We start from the raw sequence: 10,449 nt of genomic DNA on the forward strand, positions 1-10,449 counted from the left end.
ATTTAGGTCATTGGTTAATATGCATGACCAAATTCATGACGCGTAGGACGTAGTCATCTTCTTTTTTGAAGTAACGTCTGTATTACATAAGATAATATAAGTTAGGCAGCGTATTTTTTTTTCTCACGGTTTATAAGGCAAATCATGTGGTGGATATGTAAGGTAACAATTTGGGTTTTAAACACAGTTCTTGTTTAACATTGTGAGTTAAAAAAAGATTTTCCGCGGATTTTTTTATTATAGAATTTCTTATATTGCTTATTTTTTCAAATTTATACCAGCTTTCTTGAACGTGCTAATGGGTTTCGTAGACAACCCTGCATGGATTGGACTCAAGTCTTCCGAGTTTGGAGATGTTTCTGATTGGCAAGATAATTCTCGTGTCAATTTTAGCAACTGGCTAGATGAGCAGTTTCAGTATGATGAAGGTTCTTCTGATAGGGAAGTGAGTTTTAGTCTTAAGAATACTCGTTATAAACATTGCAAGTATCCATGTAACACTTATTTAGCTATTAACTAAAAAAAGAACATCTCTTGAACAAAATGAGACACATCTGACAAGAAGAGACAGAGCAATCAATTGAATTCGCTGAATGCCTTGACAGCTTGATTTTTAAGCGCTTGCCTTTCCGTTCAGTAAAACATTGGATGTCTGCGAAAGAACGATAGAAGAAATTAATTAATTGATGGGATTTCAAAGATTAACTCAAGCAGTATTACTTTGGAAGCTAAACTTATGTCCCGATTCCTCCGGAGTTAATAGTAAGTCGGCATACTTTGGGAGCTAAAAGTATGTCCTCGTGCTTCAGGAGCTAAAATTTTGATTGGATTCTTAGGGAGTTAAAAGCGAGCCCTTAAGCTTGGAAAGCTACAAGTACTGTCCAATGCTTCTTCAGATTAAAGTATGTTTCCATGCTTTAGGAGCTTGAAGTATAAATCCTTTCTTTCAATTTGAAGATAAAACCTCATAATACTGGAGTTAAAAATAGAAACCTTATGCTTAGTGAGTTATAAGTATGTTTTGGGAGCTAAAAACGTTGTCTTTACGCACTAGAATAAAATGTATGTCATCACACTCAAGGATGGATCATGCTTTGGGAGTTAAAAGTATTACCTTACGCTTAAGGAGCTAATACTTCAACCCTATGCTTTTGGAGCTAGCTAAATGTTTGTACACATGCTTTTAAGAGATAAAAGTACATCTCTATGCTTTGTGGAGTTTAAAGTATATTCCATGTTCCTATTTAGGGAGCTAAAATACAGCCCTCTCTTGCTTTGAGAACCAATTTTAATATCTTTTAATCCGCTTTCTGTATAGTTGTGTTAGTACGTTTTGACTTTGAAGATAAGTCAGAAACATTTGTTCTAATAGTGATGTGATAAGCCATGAGTTTGGCGGGGGAAAGTTTTGAATAGCTTAAAGTTGTTGTTTTTTTATAATAGATCTGTGTCTGTGTCTTGCCTTATTTAAGGAGAAGTCATTGACTTTCCATATACATGTTTATATTTAGTACAAAGAAGAGCTTTCATACATTTTGAATATTTTTGTATTGATCGCGTTGTAAAAGGACGAATACCCTGATTATGAAAAGAGATACCAGATACTAGTTAATACTTATGCAAAAGAATATAGAATAGAAAGGAACTCTTCTAAACGTATACATTGCTCTCTCTCTTTTTTTATAGTAACTTCTTATTTTTGATAGTGCCATAGTCACGTGATGTACGCCTCAGGGTTGCTACAGAAGAGTCAATACAATGTAAACACAAAGTTGGCTTCTCGCTTATTCCAATTTGTACACAGAATAGTAAATGTGTAATAGGAGCATGTTAAATAAACAAAAAACAAGATAACGTTATTTCTGATAACTTTCGGTTTCAAAGCCTAAACTCTGAGTGTGCGACGCCATGCCGTGTGTTCAGTCTACTATTGTGAGATAATTAAGCCTAAATTGTGTGTTGATAGTGGGTGTTCAATCTTTGCATAATTCCTACTTGAAGAGCTACATGTGTTTTATTTCATAAAGAGTACCACGTAAAGAAAGACTCCTAGGTTCGGGTCATCGGATGTAAGCAAGACCAACTGCCATAGAAGGCCTTAACACTGACTTACGACGTCACAACCTGTGGGAAGCTTAGACCAATAGCTCGTCGCCATGTCGTACTAACCTGAGAAGCGGCAACAAGCTATTGGTCTCCACTGCCTACGGGTTGCGACGTTGCAGGTCAGTGTTCAGGCCTTACTCTGACGATTGATCTCCGATGTAATCAATACACTATACCTCGCAGACTCAATTGTAATAGTTTGCTTAGTTGTTATCATTATAAAACATTTAACATGAGACCCAACAGCTAAATTATTTTTTTTTTGGTAGCTATGTGTGCAGATACTTGGGAAAAACTTCTTCGAGACTTTGGGTAAATGGTACCGAGGAGACTGTGAAAGCAAAGCAGATTACATCTGTGAAACAGAGAAACGTAAGTGAATTTTTGAGTTTTTGGAACATTGGCTTTATACTCTATTAATACCCAGACGTGAGCACTTGTCTATATTATATTACTCAAGTCTTGATATCCACAAGTCCACTAAAAAAAAGTAAAGTAACGTTCCCCTTTCAGACCTTGCTAGCTATGCGGCATCTGTTTCTGTGGCCCACAGTTTACAATGGTGTCATGTGGCCAGAACAACGACCAACCGTCAGGTACCCATTATTGCTTCGCGAACATAGAGACGCCCAAAGATCCCGAAATTAAAAATCCAAGTCTTCACCGAGATTCGAACCCAGGACCCACGGTTCGGTAGCCAAGGGCTTTACCACTGAGCCACCTCCACAAGTTCACTAAAAGATAGTACAAATACTCCTTCTTCCCTAGAGCTATTAGAGCATGGAATGGGTTGCCTGAGCTAGCCAGGAAAACCAGTGACTTGGCAGAATTTAAGTCATTGGTTAATATGCAAGACTAAATGCATGACGCGTAGGACGTAATCATCTTCTTTTTTGAAGTAACGTCTGTATTATATAAGATAGTATAAAGCCCACTCCAAGATAACAGCCAATAGAATAGTATTCTTATCTTCTCAGTTTCTTAGTCATTATTATCAATTGTATCGCACCTATATATATTTATGGCCGATAATGACTACCAAATAAGTCATAATCTAATTCTATTTAGTTCTAATAACCAATGTGCGTGACATTAGCTTTATAGGAATTACTATTACTAAAGTCTGTACATCCACCTACTTAACCTTTTACTGTAATAGTTAAAACAATGGCCTACTTCAGTCCCTGTGTGGCTAATTAGGTAGTTAATATTTTCCCATAGATTATACATAAACTGTTATTTGATGTCATGTGAGTATGCTAGCTATAGCAACTTTATAAAACTTTAATTATCTTTTTTTTTATCTTAGTGTATATACCAGTTGTAGTAACAAGTGATTCCACGTTGACATCTATACCAGCTACAGCGCCTGGATTTCCTAAATCTTCAGCTACTCTTTTGTTATGTCCAAAAAAGTTCCAGAAGTTTCATACTTTCTGCTATTTAGTGGTCAGTCATCTAGAGACCTGGGATGAAGCAAGAACCTCGTGCGAGGCACGTGGAGCTGATCTCGCCAAAACGGAACATATTCTTCAGCTGTCAAAAATTACTTTACTTTTAGCTGACTACGGCGTAAAGAAACAAGCTTGGATTGGAATCAAACAGGTAGAGTTATTTTATATATATATATATATATGATACAGCTTGGGGGCGCAGTGGTCGAGTGGTTAAGCTCTTGACTTCCGAACCTGAGGTCCTGGGTTCGAATCCCGGTGAAGACTGGGATTTTGAATTTCGGGATTTTTTGGGCGCCCCATAGCCCACCCAACTCTAATGGGTACCTGCCTTTATTTGGGGAAAGTAAAGGCGTTTGGTCGTTTTGCTGGCCACATAACACCCTGCTCGTTAACCGTTGGCCAAGAAACAGATGACCTTAACATCATCTGCCCCATAGATCGCAAGGTCTGAAAGGGGAAACTTTATATATGATACAGCTACCTCGTTACGTATTATATCATTAGAATCATAGTTCATGTCAGAGTCCTGATGATTTAGTTGTATTATGACTGACTCTCTATGAAAGTCGTAATACTTTTATTTGGCTGCTTTTTTTTTAATTCAAATGCCACGTAAAACACTGCAGTCTTGTTTAAACCCTAACTGGCATGCTGGGATGTAAGGACGCATAACTCTATTATTTGGCTGCTTTTTTTAAAATTCAAATGCCACGTAAAACACTGCAGTCTTGTTTAAACTCTGGATTGGAAAAACTAGAACTGGCATGCTGGGATGTAAGGACGCATAACTCTATTATTTGGCTGCTTTTTTTAAAATTCAAATGCCACGTAAAACACTGCAGTCTTGTTTAAACTCTGGATTGGAAAAACTAGAACTGGCTTGCTGGGATGTAAGGACGCATAACTCTATTATTTGGCTGCTTTTTTTAAAAAACAAAGTGCAACGTTCTTTTTAAACTTTAGATTGGAAGAGCTAGAACTGGCATGCTGGGATGGGATGACGCATTATTAATTATTGTTGTCTTATATTTTTTAGCATAACTAACACATATGTTGACTCAAATCTTGTCACATATCTAGACACATATGTAGATACAATTATAGACATGTGTGTGTGTCAGAAAGGCTAAGTACGCTTGAGCTATCAAGGTTCAACACCGAACTTGAGCAGAGTCAATGGCGTAGGTATTGTGGGGAAGGGGGGGGGAATTTGTTAATCCCTCCAAGCGACCACTTTGGGGTCCCTAAATATGTGTATAAAATTTGTTTTCACATTTAATATTACGCAAAATACAGGTGCCCTCTAAGCGGTCAAGCCCCACTTGGTCCCGAAATCATGGCGAATTCTAGCTACGCCACTGAGCAGAGTTGTGTTTTTTAGCGCCTAAAGACAGCACGGAAAACCTTCTCCCACGTACCCCCTCCCCATACTCTGGTCAACAAATAAGATTGCTATAAGCATAAAAGTTGCCTTTTTTTTAAATGAAGGTTCCGGCATATTTATAAAATGTCATATTATGATGAACTCAAGGGATTTTCATGTAAGATTCACTCATGGAATCTCTGCTGAATGTGTTGTACTGTAGTTATGATACTATTATGTGAAAGACTGTGTTAGTGATTGTTTATAAATGATGTACTTTTCAATTACCTTCTCCTACTCATTTACAGACAAATGGATCTCGTTTTCACTGGACTGATGGTAAGCCAGTTCGGAGATTTTTCTGGAGGGATGAAAAGAATTCATTTAACAGTTCCGGTGGTCTGAAAACTTTTTGTGTTTCATTATTTGACAGTAAATGGATTCGTTCTGATTGTAATGAGAAGCAGCCTTACATCTGTCAAACTAAATTAGGTAATTTTTTATTTTAAAAGTTCTATTTGACGTTAAAATAACTCAAACTTCAATACGTTGTTTAGTGTTGGTTTAAAAAGTTGCCAATATGCGTGACTGAGAAAAAAAAACGAAATTAATATTTATTTTCAATGTAATCAGCAATATTTAAATTTTTAATTTAAACTTTGTCCACAGGTGCACAGTGACTCTTGTAATACATTATTATTGATATTGTTACTCTAACAGTTAGACCTACAGCCACAGTGCCATTACATAACAACCAAACTCTGTGTAAAGATGGCAAGTCAGTTCAACACGGAGAATACTGTTACCTCAAGACAAAGCATCAAGTCTCCTGGTCTGAAGCTGATCACGTGTGTAGACATCGCGGCATGCAGCTTGTCAGCATCCATTCAAATAGCCAAACAGACTTCCTTGTAAACTATACACAGCACACATCTGAAACACTTTATTATTGGATTGGATTAGTTAGCTATAAAAATGGTAAAATAGTGATATTTTCAGATTGAACACTGAACTATATATTCGTAAAATAAAATGGGAGGAAGGGAGTGCGTGTACAATGTATGAATGGATGTGGGGGTGCTATAAAATGGGTCATTCTAATTAGAGTTAAGGGTTTAATTAAACAAGCAAAGTATATTTAAAAAATATCTCAAGATGAAGGACTCCGTCCTTAAAACTATATCTACCAATAATGTACACGCAAGCATGTGCATGACGCGTAGGACGTAATCATCTTCTTTTTTGAAGTAACGTCTGTATTATATAAGATAAGATAAGCATTAAACTTAAATATGTAGACCTAGACCATAATATGAATATATTTCTTTGAAGTATGAATATATTATTTATATGAATTAAACATACTAAATACTTTGATAAGACACACTGAGCCCTTGACTTGATGGATGGATGTAAAATGATGTATGTTTTGGAAATAGGCTAGATATATCAATAATAGGCTAGATGAATACAGTGGTTGATTATCAATGTATATGTCTTAACTTTTTAAACTTGTGCACTGCCAGTGGTCGAGTGGAGCATAGGGAGCAACCACATCTCTCCACCGAACTCGGTTCTGGGCAGCTTTCTGCTCCCATGTCATTCCAGTATCCTCAGCTTAACTGATGACTGACCTCTTTTCTTGGGCGCGCACCTTTTCCTTGCGGACTCCAATCAAGTGCCTGCATTGTGTATGAATTTATGAAAAAGTAGATAATAGATAAATAATTTTTAAAAAATAGACATAAAATTGGTACAACTTAGACATAAATAGATTCATAATGCTGCCATTTTATTCTTATGTAAGGATCTTTCCACTGGGCTGACGGGTCATCTATGACCTACATTAACTGGGATGAAGACTCTTCTGAAAATTCAAAGCACTCAGACGAAAAGTGTGCCGTAATGGACAGCAAAAAGGGACGCTGGTATCCTGTAGACTGCTTCACCCAATCCCATGGCTACATCTGCTCATCTCATGCAAGTGAGTCCATCATTTGAATAAAGAGGTTTATGTATTCTGAAACTGTTTGTAAGGCTTAACAAATATACAGACGTTCGTAAAGAGCTTTGACTTTGACTTTGACAAATAGACAATAAGTGTAGCACAAATATATATATATATATATATATATATATATTTATATATATATATATATATATATATATAAAGTAAAGTTCCCTTTACAGACCGTGTGGTCTATAGGGCAGAACATGTAAAAGTCATACGCTTCTGTGGCTTATGGTTAACGAGGGTTTCATATAGTTAGCACAACGACCAACCGCCTTTACTTTTTCACTTTACTTTTTCACAACTAATGTCAGGTACCCGTTAGAGCTTGGTGGACTAACAGGCACCCAAAGATCCCGAAATTAAAAGTCCCTGTCTTCTCCAGGATTCGAACCCAGAACCCTAGGCAACTGATCAGCCACCGCGCTTCCGAATAATTAAAAGCTTTTTTAAAAAGCATCGAATATATTGTTACAAATGAACAGTGATAGGTAGAGGTCAACGTATGACCCCGGCGAGATGACACAGCAGCTAGTGTTCCCTGGAATCTACATGTACAAACAAAGACAGGATGTGACGTGTCCACACGTGTTGTTCCAGGGGACGAACAGATCTAAGTAGGGGGACAGTTACTAATGAACAGTGACAGATAAAGGTCACTACGTGTGACCCCGACTTGATGACACTGCAGCGAGTGTTTTCTGGAATCTACATGTATAAATAAAGACAGGATGTGACGTTTCCTGACATGTTATTCCAGAGTGTTTGTGCAACTTTGGACAAGCGATTAGGGACTCTTTATAAGCCAGAGAGTTAATGTGAAAGTCAGTCGTATGGAGTCGTGAGTGAGCCGTTACAGTCGATACAGACTATGTAAGACGTGTGCGGCTCTGTGGAAGAGAAATGTGTACGACTCGGTGCAAGTTAACTAGGGTAGAGTTAACTGGAGTGGACTACTGTCGTTAAAGTCTATACAGCGAACTACAGTGGACTTGAGCCGTTACAGTCGATACAGTCGATGTAAGACGTGTGCGGCTCTGATTCGGTAGACTTGAGTGCGACTAGGTTCAGCTTTAGGAGACCTGGAGCGACACTGGGAAGTGTGTCGTTGGTCTGTTCTGTGGAATACGGCTCGAGGAAAGTTGAGAAGAGATGAATTGCAACGAAGTGAAGAGATGAATTGCAACGAAGTATAGCTAACTGTAAACTGACAGATATTGTACATTCTTCTACACTACATGTTACAGTGACGAATTGTTAGAGTTCATAGTCATTAAAGTTATATGAAACTGAAAGTTTAGTGGTCAAGTTCTTTACAGTGTTTTTATTTGTGTGCCTACTAATACTTCTAGCCAGAAGATTCAGAAATACGTAACAATATGTTAGTAATGTAGCTAGATTATATTCTAACAGTAAAACATAAAATTGTATAACAAAAAATAATAAGATCTTTAGTATCCATTAAAAATATGACTAATACATTTCAATAACAATATAACGAAAAGATAATGTTTAGCACAAACTCGGACGTGGCCCCTGAGGGCCTGACTTACTCCGACATTATCTCACACATAAACTCACCCCTTTATTTTAAATAGAGACATTGATTTAGTTTTGAAACCATTTTTCCTTGTTATGTTAAACATTAAAGAGGTGGGGTTTCTTTTAAAGACATACTGCTTTTTGATACGTATCTGCAACGTAAATCAATGTATATCTACATGTCTAATAATGTTGAAATATCTAATTTTTTTAAAAAGACATACTTTTTTTTCGATACGTATCTGCAACTTAAATCAATGTATATCTACATGTCTAATAATGTTGAAATATCTAATTTTTTAAAATTGTTCTTACTGTTTCCCAGAAAATGTCAACATGTTAGCCGGCAGTGAACACCTGGGATCATCCATCAGTGGTGGTGGTGTAGCAGCCATTGTAATAGTTGTTTTGTCAGCTTGTTGTCTCTTCATCTTCGCTTTAGTGTACGCTGTAAGACGTCGAACGAGGAGACCAGCCAGTGATGGACAAGTTCTACAAAGCAATGGTTTCGATAATCGTCTTTATGTCTGCAGTGATCATGTTAATGAAGAAGAAAGTCTAGCATGCAGCTAAGGTATGCAAAACAAGTGTCAAAATAACCAAACAAAATCGTGTAGATGAAACAAATAACTGAAATATCATCAGACTTTAAGGAAAGACAAATGAATCTCTTTGAGAAAAGAAATATAATAGTGCTGCTGCTCCGCCATATCAATTAGCATTATGGATCATGTGTATTTTCTACGAATGGACGCTAATGTAGTCAAAAAAGTCCTTACCATTAAAATGTTGAATGATTTTCTGGTTTTCATTCTTTGCGGTTTCTAAGCATGCCACAAACATCCGTGATAGACTACGTTAAACATAACAACGAATCGTGTTGCGTAATGTTAAACACATCGAGTTGAATTCATCAAAAACAAGTTTCATTCGATCTACAAACTAACTTTGATTCTATACAAAAAGTTCGGAGACATAAAAACGAACGTGTTATCAACCGGGATGAATCGTTCGTTCTTAGCTTAACAAAACCATATAAAAGAACAACGTCAAACGCATCACAAAAGCATTAAAAAACGCCCCACAAAACATAAATGTTTTATTAATCACTATTTCTTGGTGGCTAATATAATAATTAAAAATATATATAAAAATCTTAGACTAAGACTGCTTTATGATCCTTACGGAAATTTGTTGTGATTACAAGGACTCTTTTCTCATATAAAGACAACACAACAGAAAAATACTCATAAATAAAACAGACAACATAAAGAGTTCATTCAACGACTACACACAGGTATCTTGGTGCATTTCATGTTCCCTGATCAATGAGTGGCGGTGATAGAGTCTGACCGAGTGAGGTACGAACGAGTTTTTGTACCGCTCCGTTCTTGTTTTGATTGACAGCAGTCGTCCACTTCGCGACGACCTGACGTAGTTCTGATGGAGCGGGTGGCCGTTGTCTTCCAAGATTTTTTCGATTTTTCTTAGGCACTTTTGTTCAAAAAGTTCATTTAAATGTGGTAATGTTGTAAGTGTAATTTTTTATGCTTTTTTAATGATGTTTTCTAGACGTCGCAACAGTTTAGATGGAGGCGTTGCCTTGCCAACAACTTATTTCGTATGTTAGCAAATTTGGTATAGTCGCGCCGTAAAATGTCTCAAGGATCTTCTTGTTTAGTTTAAAGCTATTGAGTTTGTCAGAGTTCCAAGGTAGTCTTCCCATGAAAGCTTGTTGTTGATGATAACACCTAGATATTTATATGCCTTTACTTGTTCTATAGATGTAGTGTTTATTTGCAGTTCACGTATAGTTTGTTTTTTCTTTCTAAAATCTATTATAAGTTCTTTAGTTTTTGTTACATTCAGTTCTAGAAAGTTGTCGGTGCACCAGTTTGTAAACTCTTCTATCGAGCTTCGATACTGAGTTTCGTCTCCTGAAATAAGACTTACTATGGCAGTATCATCAG

General features: G+C 36.8%; 1 protein-coding gene across 1 annotated transcript in view; it reads left to right on the top strand.

The window, feature by feature from the left end:
- The window catches only part of LOC106053110 (macrophage mannose receptor 1-like), a 53,096-nt gene extending 43,818 nt beyond the window's left edge, over positions 1-9,278 (top strand). Inside the window, exons 18-24 of the mRNA XM_056004422.1 lie at positions 282-445; positions 2,376-2,478; positions 3,416-3,711; positions 5,235-5,418; positions 5,647-5,904; positions 6,734-6,910; positions 8,805-9,278. Coding sequence (XP_055860397.1) covers positions 282-445; positions 2,376-2,478; positions 3,416-3,711; positions 5,235-5,418; positions 5,647-5,904; positions 6,734-6,910; positions 8,805-9,052 — 1,430 coding nt within the window. The 3' untranslated portion in view covers positions 9,053-9,278. The remainder of the gene's footprint in view (positions 1-281; positions 446-2,375; positions 2,479-3,415; positions 3,712-5,234; positions 5,419-5,646; positions 5,905-6,733; positions 6,911-8,804) is intronic.
- The last annotated feature ends 1,171 nt before the right edge of the window (positions 9,279-10,449 follow it).

This window comes from Biomphalaria glabrata, chromosome 11, assembly GCF_947242115.1.
Source record: "Biomphalaria glabrata chromosome 11, xgBioGlab47.1, whole genome shotgun sequence".
In the NCBI taxonomy this organism is placed as follows: domain Eukaryota; kingdom Metazoa; phylum Mollusca; class Gastropoda; family Planorbidae; genus Biomphalaria; species Biomphalaria glabrata.